A 25,921-nucleotide genomic window follows, 5' to 3' on the forward strand; every position below is an offset into this window, starting at 1 on the left:
TTGGGTATACGGCAAAAGGTAATCTTTTTGCTCTGAACTCTGAAGGAAATATCAAAGCAGACAAAGTTGTTTGTGACCTGTTATAAATGTCTCTCTGAAATGCTCTGGAAGCTAGTTTATGATTTTTTTCTAAACAGTAAATTACAGAGATCTCTATGCTAGTTGTATGATATTTGGGGGGAAAAGCTTGGGACTAAAGAATTTGTCTTTTATTCCAAATTCTAGATGTAATTATAGAGAAAAGGGCTGAGGAAGCAAAGCTGGTCTGTTTTATTTTGATTGGACTTAAGCTTTCTGTGGTCAGAAGACAGAGATTAAAGGGTCTGTAATTAGGTTCCATACTTCATGTGTCTTAATGCCCAGAAAGGCTAAACCCCTGCTGCGGGCAATAGTAGTTGCCAGAACCATCAAGAATAATTCACAGATGCAAGTGAAAAAGGAAATTATGCACACTTTCTGAAATAATATGTTTTATCTTTCTTGTCTCTGTAAGAGTGGCTGGATGGGGGGGGGGGGAGAGTCCCACAAAATATCTAGTAAACAAGTCAAATTTGAGGTTGGAGGAAATAGTTTTACTGCTTGAAGCAGATGGCCTGGACCTTGCAGATGTTCCTGTATTTTTGAGTTGTGGGTTTTTTAAAAAAATTCCTCTTCCTCTTATGCCACCTCCTCCTTGAATAAACTGCAACAGTGTGCCCAAGGAAATATGGGTTTCTGTGTAAGTGTATAAAGCACTGTGACAAGTCAACAGGTATGACCGTGTAGCAGCACCCACACAGGTGTTGGTTACCTCCCTTGTCATTGTCTCTGTAGAGCTAGTATTTGGGGCGCCTCCCACACCCACAGCATATTTAGTCAAAACCATAAAATATAATTCTTACAATTTCATATTGATAATTATATTCAAATTTAGATTAAAATGACTTTCAGCATATCATAACCTTTCACCTGATACCTCACATGGCATGCTCTATATGCAATATCACAATTATATACAGATGAGGAATATGAGGCTTCCAGGGTGCCTCCCCCAAGGTATAGAATATCACTTGAGAAAGGTATATCTTTTGAGCAACAATTCCTACCGATGTAGCTATTTGAAATTTTAGACTAGGCGGTGAAGCATCTGAGATTACTCCAACAATTTCCAGTCACTTCTCTTAATAGCAGTAGGTAAAATGACATTTTCTTTAAATTGAGTTTACAGCTTGAGTATGGGTTAGAAGCTGGAGAGTTTGTGGAATTTTACAGTTGACTGAAAACATATTCTGGTCTGTGCTGAGTGTGTGTTCTTCACTTCACAGGCAAGTCAAAGACCAAAATAAGAAGGTAGCAAACCTTAAGCACAAAGAACAAGTGGAGAAAAAGAAGAGTGCGCAAATGTTAGAAGAGGCCAGACGGAGAGAGGATAATCTCAATGACAGCTCGCAACAGCTTCAGGTATCATAAAAATTTGAATTGGGAGTATATGGCTGATAGCCAATTTTCTCTCCTTGGTCTGGATATGAACCTTCTCTCGCCCCTCCCCACCTCGCACCTGCTACCTTGCTTTTGAACTTGTTGCATAGTAAAGGAATTGATTTGCGTTAAAAAAAATAACCAGTTTTGTTCCACAGCACTTGAGGGATAGCTGCCTCTGGCTTCTGCTTCTGCAGTTTCATTCATGTTTATGGTAAGTAAACAGGGATCCATTTGAACTGTAAAGTGGATTGCTGGAATGGTTTTATCACATGGGTGTTAAGATTGGAATATTGATTTCTGTCTCATTGTTACATCTAAAAACTTCTTTCTTTAGTTGTTTTGGGGTATTTTTCCAAAGGATTGAACCTTATTTTGCTGGATTTTCTTCATTAAATGAAGGATGAAACACATGACAACATCAGTAAGTATTCCTGTAGCAGTGGAAATGTATTGTGGGACATGTGGAGGATCATATGTTTTCTGTGATTACCAAGAACTTCCAGTTGGCACCAAATCCTACTCCACTTCTCATCAGTTCCAGATGTACCCACTACTCTGCTACATATTTCCCTTTACCCATTAAACTGTCAATGCACTATGGTATCACCACCTATAAAGTCACTAGCCTCCCACAAAATGGTATAGACAAAATAAAGTTAGAAATTTAAAAGCAGGAGAAATGTTTTTCCATTCACTGAACTTTGATACCAACATCCCAAGTTACCAACATCCCAAGTTATGTCAAACAGTGAATAATCAAGTGCTGTAATGTCATTGTTATAACTGCTTCAATGAGTAAGCATAGAGAATGAAGAGAGTCATTCAAAAAACTTTCAAGTATAATTGCTTTATATCAAAATAATTTGCAGCTTTTAAAAATCATTTCCTTTCTTTTCCCATCATAAGTATAATGTGGAAGAAGTAGTCTGCCTTTTAAGTCATATTCTGAAACTTGTGATTTTTGACTCTTTATAGGTCATTCCTGTTTGTAAACATTTAGCTTTACTTTAAGTGGCCTAATCCTGACCAGGGGTATCTCGTTATTTGATATCATTCAGCTAATAAAAACACAGGATATAATCCTGATTGTTCATTGGAAGGCAAATTCCCCAGTTAATTTAAATTTCCTGTTTCTTCTGCTATTCTGTGAGGTCATGGTGGGGGTGATTTCAACTTTTCAGTACTTCAAAGACCACCAACGAGACATGGATCTGTCTCTGTGTACTGCTTTCTCAGCCATACCATCTTGTGGTTTTTATAGTACTGTACACAAAGTGCACTCAAAGAATTAACTTCCAAGTGCATGGAGTGATGTCATGACTAGATTTTTTAAAAGCCTTGGATATGGGAATGCTACAGCTCTGATGCATTCTTTACAGAATGTTACAGAAATCCACAAGGCACTAATTGATGTGATAGTATATGTACACTCTACAGAATCCTCTTTGACTTTTCAAAGTCTCTTAAAAATTTCCCATGAAGATGTTTTTGTTTACTTAGATTTTTGAACTATGCTTATGTAAATATTTTAACTCTGAGTATGTATCTATTTGACGTCTGAGCTAATAACCTAGTGCGTAGTGGTATTTATCAAGTTGTGCCATCCCATGTAGATTATTGTTTCTGTAGTACTGTATTTATGGATTATTTTGCAGTAGAGTTGTTATGGAAAAGTGTATTTCTAAAAATATATATGAATATTTCTAAAATATGTGCAAATATGAATTAGCATAATTTTAGTATGAAAATTTACAGATTTAAAATTTGAATCTGCAAATAAGTAATCAATTTAAATCTATGGATTAGAATCTAGGCATAAGTAACCAGTTTCCTCTAACAGGGAAGAAAATTAAATGACTTGGATGACTTTTTTATTCTATTCCTGTTGTTTGAAAGGTTGACTTTTTCAGTATTGATTTGGATTCCTATAATAACATCAAGACTATTGAATAAAAAAAGAAAACAAACTGAGAAGGGGAATGCTACAGTATATAATTTGCTAGCATATTATCTGCTCCTTGTAATGATTCAGCACTTCCACGTTGAGGCAGATCACAACAGTGACTTCATGAAATGTCTATCTTGGCAGTGATTCTTGAAGTGTGTTATATTCTGCTTAATGAGGCTTAAATTAAATTCAGATAAAAATGTGTTTTGGAAGATCCATTTGTGAATTCAGGATTGGCATAGCATGGGTTGATAGATCAGACTTTAAGATATACACAGAAATCTGTACAGCATTGGTGTTCCTTGGTTCTGAACAGTATCATTCTCTCTTTAATGACCTAACTTCTCCACACCAAAAGCCTTAAAAAATACACATTGTAGTGATATTATAAAATATGATTGTTTATTTGACAAGGACGAAGGAGCAATTTCCAACTTGTTTGGGGTTCTTTTTGTTTTGTTTCGCTGTGATATGTTGTCTAGTGGGATAGTGGCTCTGTATGTGGCTTTTTCAGGGTTTATAATGGTCCCCAGCAGTTAACCATTCATTGTAAACTGCAATACTCATAAAGGTCAATTGGATTAAACAGAGGTAAGAATCTTCATGAAAACCAGCCCCTTTGTTACCAGTGTGCCAGTTTCCTGTCACCTGGATGCTTTTCTTGTTCACAGAAGGATGGAGGGAATACTTTCATTCAGAGATGAAAAAGGGTTTTAGATGTTAATGAAAATATCAGACTAAAGTAAAATATGGAGTGTTTAATGGCAAGTGACAGCTCCAACAAAACCCTTTCCTTTAGGAGGGCTCTTTTCTTGCAGCTTGCCTCGCTAGGACTTGAGCATTTGGTTTCCTGGAAGTAGAATCTACCAAATACCACATTTCAGTTCCTTACACATGGAGGTCTGTCTTTTCCTTAGTCTCTAAGAACACTGTTTGCTAATTGATTAAAAAAATTAAATCTGGGGAGAAAATATATATATCTTACATGCAAACATTATTGGGTTTGGGGTCAGGATACACAAGCACCAATTTCAGATAATTTTGGTCTTGGTGGTTTTGGCTGGAATTAATAATAAGGCATTATGAAACACTTAAAAATATGATATCCGTGTTCCTAAGTTGGCCATCTGCAATCCAGCCAAATAAATATACTTCCAAGCATATATTCCACTCCTCCTGTCTCTGTCCCTAACAGACTTGTGGTTTCTTTCTTCCTGAGTCCAGTAACAAAGTATTCGTTTATAGAGAGAGCTCTGATGATGGAAATTTGGCATTTTGGGGAGTGCGGGTGGGGAAAGTGTGTGTGGGGGGAACCAGCGGAAGAATGGAAACCATAACATCTCAATTCTAGTGAACTAGATGAACGGGATTCTAAATTTGTTTCTCCTTTCTGAGTTCTCTTAAAACCACAATTCCCAGAGATAGAAGTTAACGAGCGCCTGGTCTGTAACTGAATGATAAAATAGGCTTCTGGTCCTAAGTAGAAAAGGGCAACATAAAAACTTGTGCTTTAAGAAGCTGAAAAATCACCACAGACCCATTGAAAAATATCTGAAATAGTGAGAGATGCCATCTTGTTTGCATTGTCTTTGTAAGGTGACATTTGGTGAAGTTTCATAAAATATTGAATGGATATTAAGAGCAGGTCTGTTGGAGTTTTCAGACAGAATTAGTAAGATGCTGTCAGTGTTTCTTTTGTAGCATCATATGTCACCTCAGTGACCTTTGCTGAGCATTTGTGTATTGAAGTATCATGAGTGTATTGCTCCCTGTCTACATTTATGCTTAGATAACAAATGTATAATACCTAGAGCATTTAGGGAGAGAATATATCCTGAAAAGAATTTTCTGTCCATTCAGTTATGCATTTTTTAATAGTCCTTGTACAGTAAATGGTAGGCCATTATGCAGTGCACTGGTACTCAAGCAGAGCTACAGGAAATTTGATGGATAGCAATTCAGTCAGGATAAAATGTTCAGGTTTGTTACTTCAGGTTGAGTAGTTTTAAGTAGTTATCATGAGGCCAAATTTTACACACATGCATGTGTTTATACACATACCCTGTGAGTTCAAGAAACTCAAACATCTGAGCGCCAAAGTAGAATACATCTAGTCTTGAATTCCTAAAGTGAAAATTTAAATCCCAACCAACAGTGATTTTTAAAGATTTTGCCAGGGACAGTGACAGAGCTTGTTACTTCTCTTTCTTGCGTAAGTAACCACAGTAACATTAGTTAAACACCAGGAGGAAAGGTGATGTTTTCTTTCAGGATAATCCTCCTTAATTCATCAATTAACTTACTTTTGGACAACATGAGTGTAACTGTGGTGTTTGGTCAGTGCCCTGTAGGTCATTATGCTGAAGGAGGCTGAATAGTAAAGGAGTGTTTTGTGAGAGCTATGAAAATCTATTGTAAGAATTCTAGTACTCTCCCTCAAGAAAGGTCACTTTATAGACAGATGCTGGGAAGGAAACCGATTAGTTAGATATAGATATCAAGATGCAAGAACATGCAGGACAGGAGTTAAGGAAGGAATATTTAGGGTACAAAGTACCATAGAAAGCTGAAACCCAAGACAGAAGTATTACTAAGGTACATACTTAAGATCAGCCAGAAAACTAAAGTGTTCCCATGCATGGACAAGAAGAGGAGAAAAGTGAAAGTTTGACAGACTTTTTAGGTCACTGAGGTCTTGTACTATGGGAAGGGGCTCATTCTAAGCTTTAAGCATGCCAGATTGCTGCTGGTGATACACAAGATTTGGCGTGTAATTTAAAACTAGTATTTGAAGGAAAGCCAGCAGGTGCAGAGAACAGTTGAGGCTGGACATAAATGCTATATTTGGCTATAGATGTGATGAGAAACAAGAGTTCAACCTGTTTCCAATGCAAAGATAGTTGATGATCAGTCAGATGGTTCATAATTGTACTGTAACAGGAATACATTTGTGCATTTATAAAATGAAACGAAATTTTTAAAATGAAAGCTTTAAATACTATGCTGGAAGGTTTGACTTGTCAAGGAGACCACAATAATTGTTGTCTTCAAGATGTGAACTAATTTTAAAAAATAAATTAACAAAGGAGAGGGAAAAGTGTTGCATTTATTCATAAGGGAGAACATCATGATATGGTTAAAACCTGTTAAATCACAAGTAACAAGATGTGCAAAAAGTAGAAGTACTTTACTGGGATCAGAATGCTAAGGAACATAATGTGTCAAACGAGATTAAAAAAAGTTTTCAGATATACTGGAACAGTAAAATTGAAGGATTTTTCACTGCTGTAATAACTAGTTGAATAGCATATCGGCATGAATAATTAAAGCAAATTATTGATATCATAAATAGCTGTTTTTCAGCCATTTGTTTTAGAGCCTAGTAGAGCAAGGTGAAATTAATTTTGGTGGTATGTGTTGAAGTTCCAGTGGATAACAGTAACCACTGCACTGTTGTTAGATTTCACATTTACTAAAGGAGGAGACGCTACTTTGCAAAGTCAAGTGCATTAAGTCACCAGGACTAGATGGTTTCTTCTTTAGTTAAAAAGGGAAAGTGCAGAACAGTGGCAATAGTGATGAATGTTTTGGACCAATGGTTATGGAATCCCCTCCGTTCTATTTTTGATGCTGTATTAATTTTTTCAAAATTTCCTTCAACATGAAACCCAATATAATAAGTTTTAGTTAAAATACTTGAGACTAACAGATCTAGTCATTTTTTTTCATTATTTGACTTAGAAAATACAACTTTTTTACTATTAAAAATCAGCTTTTTTAGGATATTGTAATGCAAATGGCTAGCTTTCAAAATATCAAAACTTGTAATGTACCTACTGTTCTTTGGGATATAGTATAGATGTTAGTTTAAAGTAATTTTGTTCAAAATAAAATTTAAGATTTCCTTGCAAACTGACTATGCTTCATCAGCTCTGAAAGCAAATTTATAGTTCATCAGCATCACTAGTTAACTGGATATGCATCAGGATAAATCTGCAGTGGAGAAAGGATGACACAGGACCAGTTATTGTACAAATGTAATCTTCACAGCAGGTTTGGTCTCCATCAACAACTGCAGTGTACTGCAAATTATATAATGTTCTGAATACACTACAGTCTAGTTTAGTAGATTGTAGTTTCTAGTTTAGTACAGAATATCCAATTACAACAGATACTGGATTAGTGTTTTATATCAACAGGTGCATGGAGAAAAATTAGGACCTGCTCTTGCCATTTCCAAGCTCCCTGCCTGCAGGCAAGGAAGATTACTAACACCTTTGCCAATGGCCTATGGAAAGCCAGTAGACAATGTCCTTTTGGCAGCCTAGCACGTGGTTTATTGTGAGGAATTTTCCTCTGCTGGGAATATACAACATGTATTGGGAATTGTTTCAATTGCATTATTCCATGTAACATCTGGGACATTGTTTTTCAAGCTTTTCAGCCTGAGGGCTGAACATCTTATTTCAAAAGGTTCCATCAGTACTTAGGGTCTCTGTGGCTGCCCTATTCTGCTTCTTTTTCACTGCTCAGGTAGTAAAAAGAGAGTATTGTAAATATGTAGCACAAAAAGATGTCTGCAAAGAGAAGTTTTTCATTGGACTAGTTGAGAACTAATGCATAGTACCAAGAATTAGAATAAAGTGAATTACTGGATTAATTTTTCATTTTGGAACTAAACTATGGGACTTTGGCTCCAGGAAATGTAATATTGAACATTTGGAATGATGGACTCGTAGGTTTTCATTTAAAACAAACATTTCTTCCATTTTCACAGCAGAAAGAGCATAAAATATAACTTGATCTGGAGGAAGATCCAGTATGTCACCTCAGACAAATCAAGGATGGAATAGGGAACACATCTGGAGGTCCACAGAAAAGGAGGGAATCTTTTCAGACCCCTTGTTCTCACCTAGTCTACCTTACTTGTGAACCTATAAGTGTTTGAATTTTCAGTTTTTCTTCAAGGAGTGTCCCTTTGGGTGCTCCACCTTAGGTGTCTGAGTGCCACTATGCTTCTAATAGGAGATTTTAGGTAGCAGTGCCTGCAGTTGGTTGTGCATGAAGAGCCACTGGCGTGCATCCTTTGACACAGCTACCCTCTGTATGCAGTTCCTTCTCTACCACTATTGACTTTGGTCAGAAACTAGCAGTTGCCCAAATATGAATGAGGGTGCTCTACCCTCATGAGCAACCTTACCGGCCACATTAGATTCTTCTGACACTGTGGCTAGATCTATCACATCTGCAGTGATGATGAGACAGGCATCATGGCTACAGTTCTCTGGGTTCCCCAGTGAGGTTCAGTCCACAGTCGAAGACCTGACCTTTGAGGGCACTAAGCTCTTAGCCAAGTCCACCAATGCCTTGCTCCATGTTTTGGAAGACTCATGAGTCACACTCAAAATGTCCCTGTCACAAAAAGAAAGCAGGGAAGGTTGTTTACACAGATATAAACCAACATCTTTTAACAAACAGCAGAAGCAATATGACAACAAGTGCTAGCCCTACCAGAATAGGCGTAGAGAAGCACCCAACCAGACATCAGCCTTACAACCATCCACTGCATGTCAGGCCTTTTGAAATGTTGGTTGACAGGGTGCCATAGAAAATGTACCCCCAGAGCATAGAGGCAAGGGATTCTACTCTGATTACTTTCACCCAAAAAGACCGGTGGATGGAGGCCCATCCTGGACTCCTCCACAAACTCAATTGTTTCATTCAAACCCAGCGTTTCAAAATGGTAATCCTAGTCACCATAATTCCTGCCTTGGAAAAAGGAGACTGGCTATCTGTCTTCCACCTCCAGGATGCCTATTTTCATATCTCTGTATACCCAGTACAAGGCGCTTCCTCCGATTTGTCATCTGAGACCTCTACTTCCAATAGAGTGCTGCCATTTGGACTCTCATCAGCCCCCTGGATCTTTTCCAAGATCTTGGCAGTGGTGGCAGCACACCTGCGAAAGATGGGAATTACCATCGTCCCATACCAAGATGACCATCTGCTGAAGGGTCTCACAGAACATGGCAGAGAACAGGCAGTCCCCAACACCAGAGCCCTATTCAACACGTTAAGGCACCAAATAAATCTTCAGAAATGCACTCTCATTCCCACTCAGAGCTTAGAATTCATTGGAGCACATCTGGACTGCTTAACTGCAGTAGTGTCTTTACCAAAACAAATATTTTCCACAATCATGGACCTCATATCATTAGCATAGGCTAGTCCACGCATCACTGTGTGTCACTGCCTTCAACTTTTGGGATACATGGCAGCAGCCACATTTGTGGTACTATATGTGTGCCTCTATGAGACTACTACAGACTTGGTTCCACATGGTATACAGACCACATGTCCACCATTTAAACAAACAGCTCACCATGCCCTGCAGTATAAAGAACTCTCTGTCTTGATTTACCGTTTGCGACAATGTTTGCAAGAGAGTGCCCTTTCACCCGTAGCCATCTATAACAATCACTACTGATGCCTCCCTGATAGGATTGGGAGCCCACTTAGACCATCATGTCATCCTGGCACAGTGGTAGTGGGAGAATGCCAAGCAGCACATCAGTCTGCTGGAACTCAGAGCAGTTTGCAATGCCTGCTTGCATTTCCTTTCATTAATTCAAGACAGTACAGTGCAAATACTCATGGATTAACCTCACCACAATGTTTTATATAAACCGGCAGGGTGGATCCTGGTCCTACCCACTGTGCCCGGAAGCAGTGTGTCTATGGGAATGGTGCATTCCATGAAACATCCACCTTAATCGCAGCTTACCTGCAGAGCAAAGAAAACATTCTGGCAGACAACCTCAGCAGGCACTTTCCACGGAACCATGAACGGGAACTCAACCCTTCAGTGCTGGTTCCTCTATTCAGAAGGTTGGGATTCCGCACCATAGACTTGTTCACAACCCAGATGAACAGCTAATGCTGCAACTATTGCTCCAGGGTGGGGATAGGCTGCCACTCTCTAGGGGAGGTGTTCAGCATAAAATTGGAAGTGCCCCTGCTTTCTGCATTTCCCCCGTTTGCACTTCTCCAATGAGTAATCCTCAAAATCAAACAGGACAAGGCCAGTCATTCTCATGGCCCATGATTGGCCCAGACAAACATGGTACCAGTACCTGCTACATATGAGCATAGCTCCTTCGTGGCATTTCTAGCCAGTGTTATCCCTGCTCATGCAATGTAATGACCAGATACATCATCTCAAGGTACACACGCTCCATCTCAAGGCATGGCTTCTGGCTGGCTGGGTGACTCTTTGTGAAGCTGCATGTCCTGCATCTGTAGAAAAGGCCTTCATGAACTGGTATAGACACAGACCTCCCACAGATTCTGCAATACTTACTGTGTCTGAAGCATTCCGGTCTCTCCCTCACATCTGTCAGGGTGCACCTGGCCATAATCACAGTGTTACATCCCCCCATAGACGGCCACTCTGTCTTCACACCCCCACCGGTCAAGCCATTTCTCAGGGGCCTACACACTGTTTCTACCAGTGAGACCCCCAACTCTAGCAAGGGACTTAAACTTAGTGCTAAGAGCAATAACATGCAAACCTTTTGAACTCCTTGCCACTTGCTCACTGCTTCACCTCTCGACGAAGGTTTCCCTTCTTCTGTCAATTATGTTAGCATGTAGAGTGGGCAAGTTAAGGGCCCTCTTGATGGACCCTCCTTATATGATCTTTCATAAAGACAAAGTGGTCTTCTGTGCACACCCCAAATTCCTCCCAAAGTACTTACCTTATTCCATTGCAATGAACCAATTTACTTACCCATCTTCTTTCCTAAACCTCATAAGTACTGCAGGGAAGCAGCCTTGCATACCTTAGATATCCACAGGGTAATTGCATTCTACCTACAACTCTCAAAGCCTTTCCATGGATCTCCAAGACTCTTCATTTCAACCACAGAATCTCAGGGTTTATCTGTTTCAAAACCGAAACTATCCAGATGGATCTCAGGATGCATACATCTGGCATACATCATGTTCCAACAAAAGCCCCCAGCGGCTATTCACTCTCATTCCATGAAACCAATGGCAGAATCCATGACTTTCCTCCAGGGTGTACCAACTAAGGAAATCTGCAGAGCTGCCACCTGGGCTTCGGCACATACATTCACCAATCACTATGCCATTCAGACCTATTCCACTTCCGACAATACTCTCTGTAACCAGTTCAGGTCTCCCAAAAGTTCCTCCATCAAGCATGACTCCTGCTTCATAATCACCTAAAGTGGACCACCCGCAGGGACATTCCTTGAAGAAGAAGGGAAGTTTACTCACCTGGTGTAGTAACTGCAATTCTTTGAGATTATTGTCCCTGTGGGTGCTCAACCACCCACCTTTCCTCCCCTCTGCTTCGGAATCTCCCATGTCTGGGGCAGAGAAGGAACTGAAGGGATGGTTAGCTGTGCGTGTGGAGTAGCTGTTTCACCTGTGGCTCCATGTGCACAGCCAAACATGGGCACTGCTACCTTAAAAAGCATCCTAAGGTATGTGATTCTGCCTTTCTGAAATATTTAAAATAAAAAAAAAAGTCTGTATGGAGAAATTGTGTGTAAGGGTAAACCCTGCTTATTCCAGAAATAGGCAGCACCTCAGTTATCCCAGTGCTTGCTAACTATAGCCATATGTTGCAGACCCATACACAAGAATTTTTTTTGGGGGGGGGGGGGGGTTATAAATGTGGACTGTGATTTTTTTTTTTTTTTTAATATAAAGAAGTTCAAAGTATCCATGTTTACACACACAGGGACAGCCCCTGTTGCAAAGGGTTTACTCTTTAAGTATGTGATGAGACAAGTCATACAACAATCAAGGTGGGGGACGAAAGGGAACAGCAAAATAGATCTCATTAATAGAAGCAGTGGTTACAGAGCACCAGCTATTTAGGAATGTGTTGCCTCATTTCAAAGCAATGTCTGCAGAAATTAAGTCTGCTGCATTACTGTACCTACTGATGATTCTTTCTTGACTGACCGCTCAGGGCACCTCCATGTACTTCTGCTTGACAGCCTTTATCCCACCCCTGAGAGGGGAGACAGCCTGTCACAGTACTGCAACAGCAATCCTAGGAACCCAAGTGAACACACGTGGACTTGTACTAAAATCAGCTATGTAGGAAATGCCTGTTGCAGCCACTCTCACCATCGTCTCTGGTAGAATGGCTTTCACAGGTATCTCCCCAGAACTGAGCAAGTTCAGGACAACACATGCCATGCAATGTTCTTTCTGATTGGTTAGCTGGAGCCAGCCTGAGGAGAGAGGGGAGGAAGATGGTTGCATGGCCCCAGTGAGCACTTCAGACGCAGCGGAGAGACAGGCGGGGTGAGACAGTAGCTGGCGGGTGGTGCCCTGGGCTTGTACAGTGTGGCATGGAGGGTGCATATGGGCATACATTGAGTTTTTTAGTTGGAGAAAGATATTAAGAACCTTGACACCCTTTAACAGATGAAATAGGGCTCCCTACATCTTAGTATAGCTCTGTCATCAGTCAAATCTATTGTTTTTATACTACCTGAGTTCTTAAACTTGACTGTAAAAATGTTAGTTGTGTGGGGAAGATGAGACCAAATACATTCAATCAGCTATGTAACTTGCAAGGAGACACATTGATCCCCATTATTGCAGGCAAGAGATTAAACATTGTGAAGATAGTACTACCAATTGTGTGCTAACAATATCAACTACTCTTTGGGTTGCAAGTGTGGGTGTTGCAGGGGTTTTGTTTTGTTTTGTTTAAAGATTAGAATCTTAGTTCAAAAACCTTTGCTGAAATTTGTCAGAGAGATTAATGTGACTGTTGTGAGAGAACTCTCCTGGGAATAGAAATCATGAAGGGCTAGGTTTAAGCAAAACAATAGAAATACATTAAAGGGGAAAACCAGCTGTTTACATTGTGGTACTTTGTTTCATGAGCTTAAAAGATGGGAATACATTTTGCATTTTACCATCTTCTGTTTTTTCTGTTTTTTTAAATCTGTTTCATTTGCTTTTTTGAAACCTCTCCCTGACTAGTGAATTCTGTACTTTCATTGCTGAAGGCTGTTGAGGCCAGTGGGGGCGTAAGAGAGGGTTCATTGTGCAGCTCACATGAAGTTTGGAATTTACTCTTTCTTAATCATATTAAATCAATTTAAATACATTATTTGAGTTTCATTTTCTATGATGAGTGATTAAGTATTTACTCTAAAACTTTTAACATAATTGATTTGCCCATGGTAATAAACGGAAACATTCCTTTAATTGTGCTTTTATGTTCTTTCTGGTCTCGTTTATCAAGCTTTCCAGGCTCTCCCCCGCTCCCTTTATTTTGTCCTTTCTTTAAAACTAATCCTATTCCATATCTTATCAGTGTTTTCCCTATTAAATTTCTGTCTCAGCAAACATGTGCACACACTTTAGGATATATGAAAGCATTTATTCTTCTTGTGGAATGTTGTATAAATATTAACTGAAGTTGAGAATTAGTTTAGAAATTGGTGTCCCGAGTGCTGAAAAAGTGACTGACAAAGTCTGCAAAACACAGCAAGTTAGCATCAATTCTTTAACTTTTATGCAAAAGAAGAATTTACTGAACTGGATGGTGTGTATTTTTTTTCCTGAGTTCTTAACCTTAGGAATACCACTTTTTTCATTAAGGCTATGTCTAAACTACATTACTCTTTTGAAAGGGATGTAAATTAGACAGACTAAAATTGCAAACGAAACTGGGATTTTTTAAATTAATATATGGAGATAGGTATATCTCATAGAGCTGGAAGGGACCTTGAGAGGTTATCAAGTCCAGTCCCCTGCCCTCATGGCAGGACCAAATACCATCCCTGACAGATTTGCCCCAGATTCCTACATGGATTCCTACATGTTTTTTTATACCTTTCCACCCATACTCATACTCAACAGAGTAATTCAGAAGAGACAAATCTTAATAGCACTGGCATGGCCCAGTCAACCATGGTATCCCTTCCTGACAGGAATGTTGACCAATTCCCCCATCACCGTCCCACTCCAGACAAGGCTTCTATCTCAACGCAACAGCCAGATTCTTCACCCCAACATAGACCATCTCCACTTCAGAGCCTGGCTACTCAGTGGTTCTGTCATGAAGAGCTAGTGTGCTCAGAAACAGTACACACAGACCTCTTGCACAGCAGGACTCTAACCACATACACTACCTACCTCCAAAAACAAAAGAGGTACGCTGCTTGGCGCTCACATAAACATACCTCCCTAACCTCTGCACCTCTTCACTCAATCCTCGATTATTTACTGGAACTTAAATCCACAGGCCTCTCTACTAACTCCATCAAAGTCCATCTCGCTGCCATCACCACATTCCACAAAAGGTAGATAATGCCACTGTATTTGCATATCCAGTCACGAAAAGATTTATGAAGGGCATCCAGGCATTATACCATGATACCAGACCACCAACACATCTCTGGAATCTACAACTTGTCCTTAATGTACTCATGCACAAACCTTTTGAGCTTTTGGCCACATACTTTCTCTTACACCTCTCCATGAAAACAGCTTTCCTGGTCGCAATCACTTCTTCCAGAAGGTGGGAGAACTTGGAGCTCTCATGACAGACCCTCCAAATACCACCTTCTTTCAAGATAAAGTTATGCTTTGCACGCACCCTACATTTCTACCCAAAGTGCATTCTTTCTTTCATCTAAACGAATCCATTCACTTAACATTCTTCCCAAAACCACACGCCAATGGTTTCGAGTCTACCATGCTCACACTAAATGTGCATAGGGCGTTATCATTCTATTTAAATAGAACTAAACCATTCAGAAGGACTCCTAAGCTCTTTGTCTCCACCGTGTCACAATCTCAAGGAAATGCCATCTCCAAGCAGAGATTGTCTAAATGGATAACCAACTGCATATGCTTGTGCTACCAGTTCAAACAAGTCCAGCCTCCTGACTCCATCAGAGCACATTCTACATGTTCCATCTCTACATTTACGGCCTTCCTACGCAATGTTTCCCTTGTCTACATATGCAGGCAGCCACATGGGCATCAAACCTCATGTTTGCACAACACTATGCCCTTTTACAAGACACTGCAGCTGACACTAGAATGGGCAGAGCTGTTTTCTCCGCAGCCTGCCAGCCTGATCCAAATCCCCTGCCATTCTAAGGGATGCTGCTTATAGTCGCCTGAGTGGAGGACCCACAGGGACATCTCTCGAAGGAGAGGAGGAGGTTACTCACCTATGCAGCAACTGATGTTCTTCGAGATGAGTGTCCCTGTGGGTTGTCCACTACCTGCCCTCCTCCCCTCTACTTCAGCTATGACACTTGTCAGTTGTAGAGAAGGAACTGAGGAGCCCAGACCATGTGTGTCCTATTTATACTAATACAGCTTGTCGGGCAGGCAAAATGCGCACACGGCCGGGGGGAAACGGGGAGAGTATTGCTGAGAACATTTCTGATCAAAGACAATGGGATACTCCTTGAGCACCCATAAGGACCCTCATTCGAAGAACATGCATAGGTGACCTCTTGCACTTATGTGGTCCAATAAACTTGACTGCCCCTGAGAACTCTGAATGGCTGGTTGGCATTAGTTTACCTGCCCAAACACCACCCAGCTAGACTTGGTGGTGAGAGTGACCTCCTTATGTTCTCACCTCCCTAGACTGGTAGACTAATCCAGCCAGTGTATGTATAGATACTCCATTTTACCTCCTGCAGTCATTGCTCACATGAATAGCAGATGCAACTGCTCTAGGATGGGGAGTCCACCTATGTTTTCTACAGACTCAGGTTCCATGATTTTAGAAGACTTAGATTTATACATCAATGTCAGAAAATTGAAAGCTGTCAAACTGCGGTATGGAGTAGTTCTACTGTAGATCGGGGAAGCAACCTGTTAATTATCATAGACAACCTTGCAGCAACGTTCTGTCTCAATTAGCAGTTCGGAGCCTGTTCTTCTATGTAAGAACATCAGAACGGACATACTGGATCTGATCAAAGGTCCATCTAGCCTAGTATCGAGTCTTCCAACAATGGTCAATGCCAGATGCCCCAGAGGGAGTGAACAGAACAGGTAATCATCAAGTAATCCCTCTCCTGTCATCCACTTCCAACTTCTGACAAACAGTGGCAATGGACACCATTCCTATCCATCCTGGCTAATATCATTCATGGACCTAGCCTCCATGAATGTATCTAGTTCTTTTTTTGTATCCTGTTAGTCCTGGTCTTCACAACATCCTCTGGCAAGGAGTTCCACAGGTAGATGTGGATTGCATGAAGAAAAACTTCCTTTTGTATGTTTTAAGCCTGCTACCTATTAGTTTCATTGGTGACCCCCTAGTTCTTATATAGTGGGAGTAAGTAAATAAAACTTTTCCTTATTCACTTTTTCCACACCACTCATGATTTTATAGACCTCTATCATATTCCCCCCTTAGTCTCTTCTTTTCTGAGCTGAAAAGTCCAAGTCTTTTTAAACTCTCTCCATTTGGGACCTATTTCAAACCCCTAATCATTTTTGTTGCCCTTTTCTGAACCTTTTCCAATGCCAGTATATCTTTTTTGAGATGAGGCATCCACATCTGTACATAGTATTCAAGATCTGGGCACACGATGGTTTTATATAGAGGCAATAAGATACTCTCTGTCTTATTCTCTATCCCTTTTTTATTGATTCCTAGCATTCTGTTTGCTTTTTTTACTGTGCTGCACACTGAGTGGATGTTTTCAGAGAACTGTCCACAATGACTTCAAGATCCCTCTTTGAGTAGTTGTAGCTAAATTAGTCCCCATCATATTGTATGTATAGCTGAGATTATTTTTTCCAATGTGCATTACTTTACATTTATCAACATAAAATTTCATTCACCATTTTGTTGCCCAGTTCCTTAATTTGGTGAGATCTTTTTGAAGCTCTTCACAGTCTGCTTTGGTCTTAACAATCTTGATCAGTTTGGTATCATCTGCAAATTTCTCCACTCTGTTAAGAGGAAACAGTACTCTGGAAGTTCTGTATTGTTTACCAACTGAAAACATCTAGAAGCTTTTTACTTGCTGGGGATAAAAATCACCATGAGTTGTCTTTTCATTCAGAAGTGGCCAAATACTACTTCAAGCAATGGGTTTCCCCAATGAGTCTTTTTTTGTAACAAACTCCCAACAGAAATTTTTGACAGTTATGTTCCCTATGGGGTCGGGTCACAGGCTGAATTTCTTTAACAGATGTGTTTTTACTGCCATGGTCAGGTTGGCACCTCTATTCTTTCCACCAATCCTCTTCATTCACACATTCTCTACTCTTCTGTCAGTGTAGGTTAAACCTCCCGTTTCACATCCTCTAGACTTGGACCCAATTTCCCAAGATCATGGTCCCTTCATTTAAGTGCATGTATCTTCTGTAGGTGGATACAGAAGAGCAGTCATGCTCAAAGGAGGTTCAAGAGATCCAGCTAAATATTAGGAAGCCTTTTACCATAGCTAATTTCCTTTCTAAATGGAAATGTTTTTCCATCTTGTCTTGCTAGTATGCAATATCTTTGTCCGTTTTTCAGTTCAACATTTCCTGGACTATTTATCATATGTGAAACACCAAGATTTGGTAGTTTTTTCAATGAAACAATGTATATTGGCAAAACTGGACAGTCTCTATGTCAAAGGGTAAATGGACACAAATGATTTATTAGAAATGGTAACACACATAAACCTGTAGGGGAACATTTTAGCCTGCATGGGCACTCATTAATGGATTTAAAAGTAACCATCCTTCTACAAAGGAATTTCACAAGCCAACTAGAGAGAGAGAGAGAGCAGAATTGACCTTCATATGCAGATTTGATACTGTTTCCCTTTACCTGAATAAAGACATGAACTGAATGGCCCATTATAAAATCAGCTTTCCTTACATTTAATACCTCATTGACTTCGAAAGCTAAGTATAGGATACTTCCAGCCCGCTCACTTAGCCCAATCAGAACCAGTACTACAACTGATAGATACTTTTTTTCTTTCTTCCTTCTCCCTTCTTTTTCTGTTATAAATTCTGAGAGTCCCCTTTTTTCTTCACTCAGTCTCATCTGAAAACGTGGGTTTTGCCCACAAAAGCTCATGATATATTTTTTATCATCTAAGGTGCCACAGAACTATTCATTATTCAATGAAAGTACATCTGACAGCTATTTTAACAGTTCTCCCTAAAGTGGACAATCACTTTTTCCTTCAATGACAAGTCCATAGGGTTTTTTTGAAAGGCTTAGTTAAATTATACACTCAAGTGCAAGACCCTGTTGGATCTAAACTTAGTATTGTCAAGTCTGATGGATTCCCTGTTTAGACCATTGGCTACCTCTTCTCTGCTGCAGCAATCAATAAAGGTGTCATTTTTGGTGGCCATTAGTTCAGCCAGAACAGAAAGGGACCTGCATTCTTCAGTGTTCAGGCTTCTACATATGATCTTTATTAAGGACAAGGTTTACCTGCATCCTTATTCAAAGTTCATCCAAAATATGCTGTCATCTTTCCACTTCACCCAGCCGGTCAATTTGCCCATATCATATCAAAGCCATATTCAAGCAGAGAAGAATAGTGTTTGCAAACCTTGGATGTCAGAAGAGTTCCATCATTCTATCTGGATAGAACCAGGTACTTAAATAAATTCTCCCAGATGTCCATAATAGTGGCAGACAAAAGAGAGGATAGTTCATCTCCACCCAGAGAATTTGCTCCTGGAATGCCTCCTGTATACACATGTGCTATGACTTGGCTAATGTCACGCTACCTAGCAGAATGACAGCCCATTTGACGAAACTTAAAAAAACAACAAATAGTCCTGCAGCATCTTAGAGACTAACAAAAAATGTGGGCACAACCCACGATATTGCAGTTGGCCTCATAAGCCTTTTTGGCACTGGTTGCAGTTGCAGACAGTTATAGAGAAGCAACTTAATGCTCAATCCATGCATTTGCTTCCCACTGTACCGTGGGTTAAGACTGCGGTGACAATGCTAGTGTTGGGTGTGGTCTTTTCCAGTCTTAATTGAAATAGACTGTGATCACCCCTCCTATTCTTATAACTTGTGAGTCACCAAAAATGGAAAGCACATGGGCAGTTACTCAAAGAAGAAAAAACAGTTACTGACCTGCTACATGACTGTTGTTCAAAATATGTTGCACTTGACCATTCCACAAACTGCCTTCCTATCCCTCTATAATGGAGATCTGACAAGAAGGAACTGAAGGAGAATAAGGGGTGGCTCTGTTATTTTATATGACTACATAGTATGTGCATACAGTGGCATACAGTAGCAAGGGGACCTTCAAGCATCCCAGTGAGTACCACTGAGGGAAGAAGTTTCCAATGATCTTGCACTAAGCACACAAATCAAAAAGCAAAGTGGACATTAGGGATGTAAAATCCTGTTTGTTTAATTAACGGGTTAAACATTAACCGGGCCAACCCTTCTGCAAATGGGGGCTGTTCCGGCTGGATTAGGGCATCCATCCGTCCCTGCCCTCAGTGGGCCATGGTAGGCAGTTACCGTTCACCTCACTAGTGGACATATCCACACATTTTAAAGATCAAAGGTTTATGAATTCATTAGTAGCTCTTTTATTCAAATTATCCAAATGCTTCTTATCCAAAAATTCTATTTTTCTTAATCCACAATGTGTCCCCATTTAGTCCTATGTTAGTTAATAGCACTTTAGTTCACTCCATTATTCAAAATGTTCAGCCATCAGGCCACTCGGATAAAAAAGAAAGGTACTATAACCTGACAGGAAAAAAATCCTTCGTCGAGTAGTGTCCCCGAGGGTGCTCCACTCGAGGTGCTGGGTCCGTCCCGGCGCCGCAAAATGGAGAAACTTCCACAGCAGTAGCCCTGCCGGCCCGCGCATGCGCTCCTGTTGCCTCGCGCCGTTACAGCTGAGCGCGGGCCAGCTCGTCAGTTTCCTTCAACCGTCCGCGGCCGCAGACGGACCTAGGACACGCTCTCTCTCTGGCCTGAGGAGAAAAGGGAATTTCATTTAGAAATTTGTTTGCCACTTGGCAGTTTATAGTTAGGATAGTTCTTAGTAGTTTTTACTTAGTTAGTTAATTAGTCTCAAGTTCCTTGTTTACGTCCTAGTTGATTTTTTGCAGTAGCCTTTCAAAAAAAAAAAAAAAAAAAAAACACAGAAAAAGAGAGAGAAAAGGAAAGAATAGACAAAATGCCTGGTTTCAAGAAATGTTCCCAGTGCCAGGAGGCCATGCCGGACTCAGATGGGCATTCGCGCTGCGTTAAATGCCTAGCGGATGGGCACATTCCTATGAAGTGCCCTCACTGTATGAAACTGACAGCCCGCGCTCGGCGCGATAGAGAAATGAGGCTGAGGGTGATTTTATTCAATAAAGCCCTCCAGTCTGATGCGACCACGTCTACTCCCACTACCTCGGGAGTTCACTTGTCCCGTTCACCTCAGAAGGACCTCCGCAATGCCGAGCCACAGCCCAGGACCGTACGGGACAGACCGGGTACCTCTGGCTCTTTGCTGAGGCATCCGACAGAGAAGCCGGGCAAGAGCCGCAGTGCCTCAGCTCCGACTTTGGTCGGATCAAAAGGCCCGATGCGGGCTCCCTGTAAGGGACCGTGGGCAGACTCGGCACCGACAAAGGCTCCAACGGTCGGGCCACAAACAGCAATGGCGGCTCCGGCACTGGCTGATACTGCGCATGCGCAGTCAATGTCGATTCCGCCGGCACCCGTGCCCACGGAGCCAGCTGATGAGACCTTGCTCCCTGCGGTGCCGCAAGCAACAGCACCGACTCAGGCACCGCAGGTGCCCAGCAGCACCGTGCAGCACTCTGCACCGCAGCCTCCTCCGGCATCAGCACAGCTGTTAACTCCCGCGGCACCGCTGATTCAACCCCAGGTCAGCCATGCGACCGGGACTACACCACTTCAGACGGCACCGTCTTCTCCCGCAGATTGTTCAATGCTGAATGAGGTTCCCTTCAAGTCAAGACGCGTGCAGACCCCTTCACTCACGCCTGAAAGGGCACGGTTCTCTCCGGGACCACGGTCACCAGCTTCAATCTGCTCTGGGAATCATCGTGCTTCTCGTTATGTCTCCACTAGAGATCGATATCGTAGATCGCCACAGCGATCACCGTCGTACCATCACTATCGCTACCACGACCAGCGACGCTACTCCTATTATTCTCGTTCACCATCTCATTTTTCTGACAGATCTATATCACCGAGGTCTTCGAGACATTCGAGATACTCACATCGATGCGAGGAGTGTAGAGCCTACACTCCTAGACGATCCCTGACTCACAGTCGGAGATGTGACCGTCATTATGATGACCCTCGGTGTCCTCATAACACGCGATATCCACGATCACGATCTCCGCAAACCACACACCCAGCGTCTCCACCTCGTGCGCCTTCGCCGGCGATTCCATCAGTGCCTGTGGAAGGCACGATGCCAGTTCCTAGTCAGGACACGTATGAAAACAACTACACTCCAAATAGGGAACCACAGACCCCTGACTCTCCGGCCAACCAGTCATCTCCGGACGATGCTGTCTTTCCTGGTGAACAACCCCCCACGGAAGATCACAAACAGTTTCAGGAGCTCTTTGCCAGAGTGGCACAATCTCAGGGTATCCAGATTACGGACGTACAGCAAAAGCAACATCCCTTGCTGAAGAACTTGCAGTCCTCACAAAAATCAAAGCTGGCTCTACCCTTCGATGAGGCTATCCTGGAAATCGCAAATGATATATGGCAGACCCCCGCCACTTCTTTACCGACTAACAAGAGAGCGGACAAGAAATACTTTATAAATCAAAAAGGGATGGACTTTTTGTTTACCCATCCCCAGCCAAATTCCCTGGTTATGGACGCCGCCCAGCAAAGATCAAAGACGGCCCAAAATAAAAATACGGCAAGTGATAAAGAGGCTAAACGCCTGGACATTTTGGGTAGAAAAGTGTATTCTTCTGCCACTTCAGTTCTCCGGATGTGCAATTACGCCGCCCCACTTGCCAATCACGACTTCGATAACTACTCTAAGTTAGTCCCTCTTCTAGAGCACCTACCAGACTCAAAACGCCAGATCTTGAGGGCAGTAATACAAGAGGGCTACACAACAGCCAGAACAGCACTTCAGATCACCCTAGACACGGCTGATGCAGCAGCTAGAGTCACGGCTACTGCGGTAGTTATGCGTCGCGGGTCGTGGCTGCACCAAGCAGCTGCCCCGAGGGAGTTATTAAGCAAAGTGGAAGACTTACCTTTCGATCGTCAGTCTCTCTTCGCCCAGTCCACTGATCAGGTGTTCCACTCGGGCAAGGACTCCCGTACAACTCTTAGAACGCTTGGCATGTACACGCCTCCGTATAAACGTAAGAGGTATACGCCCTACAACAAACAGAGATCCTTGTCTTACACAACATTCCGTCCCAAGTCATATGAACAACAGAGACCAATACAACGCCAGCAAAAGCGAAGTCAGCAACCTGGCAAGACTTCCGGTCAACAGCAGGGCCGGCAACAGGTTTGATGGGTCAGTCGAGGGACTGCGTGCAACTCCTTTGTTGGGAGCGTCACACAATCAGGTAGCCTTATTCCATCATCGGCTGAGGCCTTATCAACATCGCTGGTCTCTGATCTCCACCGATCGATGGGTCAACGACATAGTTGTTTCAGGATATGCCATCCCATTCAACTCCATTCCCCCCCACTTCCCGCCCTCCCCGTCCCTTTTCAGGGACCCCTCTCACGAGTCTCTGCTACAGCAAGAGGTGTCCCGACTACTTACTATAGGAGCCGTGGAGAGGGTACCCATTCAATTTCGGGGGAGAGGTTTCTATTCCACGTACTTCCTCACCCAGAAGAAGTCAGGGGGTTGGAGGCCTATCCTGGACCTGCGTCGACTCAACCGCTACCTGAGAAAACAAAAATTCAAAATGGTCACTTTAGCTTCTATCATCCCGGCTCTCCACAAAGGGGATTGGTTTGCGTCTCTCGACTTACAGGACGCCTATTTCCACATAACCATTCACCCGGCCCACAGGCGATTCCTTCGTTTCGTAGTGGGCACGGAACACTACCAATACCGAGTGTTACCCTTCGGTCTATCAGCAGCACCACGGGTGTTTTCCAAAACCCTGGCAGTGGTAGCTGCCTACCTCCGACGCCTCAATATCGCGATTTTCCCGTATCTCGACGATTGGCTATTAAAGGCCCTGACTCGCGAGGAGGCTACGTGGGCAGTGACCACCACCACAGCCGTATTCGAGGCTCTGGGCCTCATAATCAATGTCAGCAAATCATCCTTGGCACCAAGTCAAGACTTGGAGTTTATCGGCGCGAGACTCGATGCACTGAGTGCGAGAGTATACTTGCCTGCAACAAGATTCCAGATGATTCGGGACTTGGTACGTACAGTCTCAATTGCTCCCAGATCCAGCATACTGACTTACCTGAAACTGCTCGGACATATGGCTGCCACCACATATGTGGTGGCACATGTGAGACTTCACCTACGCAGCCTCCAGCATTGGCTGTTCAAAGTCTACACACCGGGGGTACACGCTGTGAGCAAGACCGTGTCCATTCCCAGACAGGTCAGGACTTCACTAATATGGTGGGACAACCCGCAAAATTTGTTATCAGGGGTCCCTTTCCATGCACAAAGACCCATAGTGCAGATCACAACAGATGCTTCTCTGATCGGTTGGGGCGCACATCTGCAGCAACATCGAGTTCAGGGACTCTGGTCGGCACAGGAGTCGCTCCTACACATAAATCTCCTCGAGCTCCGAGCTGTATCCAATGCATGCAGGCACTTCCTTCAGAGGATCCGAGGTCATGCAGTCCACATCCTCACCGACAATATATGCACGGTGTACTATATCAACAGACAAAGCAGGGCCCGTTCACGATCCCTGTGCGCGGAGGCGATACGACTGTGGAACTGGGCGATCCACCACAATATAAGCCTTACCGCATCGTACCTCCCAGGCAAAGACAATACCATCGCCGATGCCCTGAGCAGACACTTCCTTCCTCAGCACGAGTGGGAGTTACACAACAAGGTGGCCCACGGTCTCTTCCGTCTATGGGGGTTCCCGAGGATAGACCTCTTTGCCACTTGTCACAACAAGAAGTGTCATCATTACTGCTCACGGGCAGGTACCGGCAAGAATTCCCTGGGGGACGCTCTTCTGCTCAATTGGGGATCTCACCAACTCCTCTATGCGTTTCCGCCTCTTCCTCTCATTCCGAGGGCACTGGAGAAGATAGCGACAGAGGGTGCAACAGTGATTTTCATAGCACCCTTTTGGCCTCGGCAGACTTGGCTGACACAATTGTCCAGAATGTCGGTCGCTCAGCCACAACTACTTCCACTGATGCCCAACTTACTGTCTCAGCAGCACGGGTCAATGCTACATCCGAGCATCGATCGCATGCATCTTACGGCATGGCTCCTAACTGGTTTTAGCCACCGGAAATGACTTGCTCTCAGCAAGTGAAACATGTGCTTATGAATAGCAGACGCCATAGGACTCGCAAGGCCTACACCTACAAATGGCACCGGTTCCAAGCGTGGTGTCTGGAAAGGGACTTTGACCCTCTTTCTTTACCGGTGCAGCATACTTTGGACTACATCTTCCATCTGAAGACGGAGGGCTTAGCAAATGCTTCGTTGAAAGTGCACTTGGCAGCAATCTCGGCCTTCCGCCCGCACATCGATGGACATTTGCTATTTGCTCACCCGTTAGTTAAGAGGTTCCTAAAGGGACTTGATAACCTATATCCGGCCTTCACAACCCCTCCGGAACCGTGGGACTTATCTTTGGTCCAGGACGCATTAACTCGTCCCCCCTTTGAACCATTAGCAACTTGCGACCTGCGCATGCTCACAATGAAAGTGTCATTCCTTCTAGCAATCACGTCAGCACGTCGGGTTAGTGAGTTGGCAGCCCTTTCAGCCGATCCACCATACACTTTATTTTCTGAGCAAGGGGTTCTGCTTCGCGTTCACCCTCCCTTCCTTCCGAAGATAAATTCTCCCTTCCATGTAAACGAGCCCATAATTCTGCCAACATTCTATCCGAAACCTCATTCCTCGCCAGAAGACTCACGTCTACATACCCTCGATGTTAGACGAGCACTGGCCTTCTACCTGCATAGAACACGCGCCTTCAGAAAGTCTCGGCACCTTTTTATAGCTACGGCGGAGCGCTCCAAGGGTCAACAGCTCTCCGCACAACGTATTTCCAATCTGATCACCTCCTGTATCTCGCGTTATGCCCTACGACACAAACCCTTACCAGGACGACCTTGCGCTCATTCCACCAGAGGCATGGCCGCATCTACTGCGTACCTTAGAGGGGTACCATTACAGGACATATGCCGTGCAGCAACCTGGTCATCCTTGCTCACCTTTGCCAAGCACTATGCTCTTGCGAACATATTGAGGAATGATTCAACGGTGGCGCAAGCAGTCTTGG

General features: G+C 42.8%; 1 protein-coding gene across 8 annotated transcripts in view; it reads left to right on the forward strand.

Moving 5' to 3' along the window:
- Positions 1-25,921, forward strand: part of ERC1 (ELKS/RAB6-interacting/CAST family member 1) — a 507,898-nt gene that overhangs the window by 240,557 nt on the left and 241,420 nt on the right. For all 8 annotated transcript variants that reach the window (XM_075941054.1, XM_075941075.1, XM_075941087.1 and 5 more), the window contains one exon: positions 1,305-1,440. In XM_075941054.1, coding sequence (XP_075797169.1) covers positions 1,305-1,440 — 136 coding nt within the window. The remainder of the gene's footprint in view (positions 1-1,304; positions 1,441-25,921) is intronic.

Source organism: Pelodiscus sinensis, chromosome 1, assembly GCF_049634645.1.
Source record: "Pelodiscus sinensis isolate JC-2024 chromosome 1, ASM4963464v1, whole genome shotgun sequence".
NCBI lineage: Eukaryota > Metazoa > Chordata > Testudines > Trionychidae > Pelodiscus > Pelodiscus sinensis.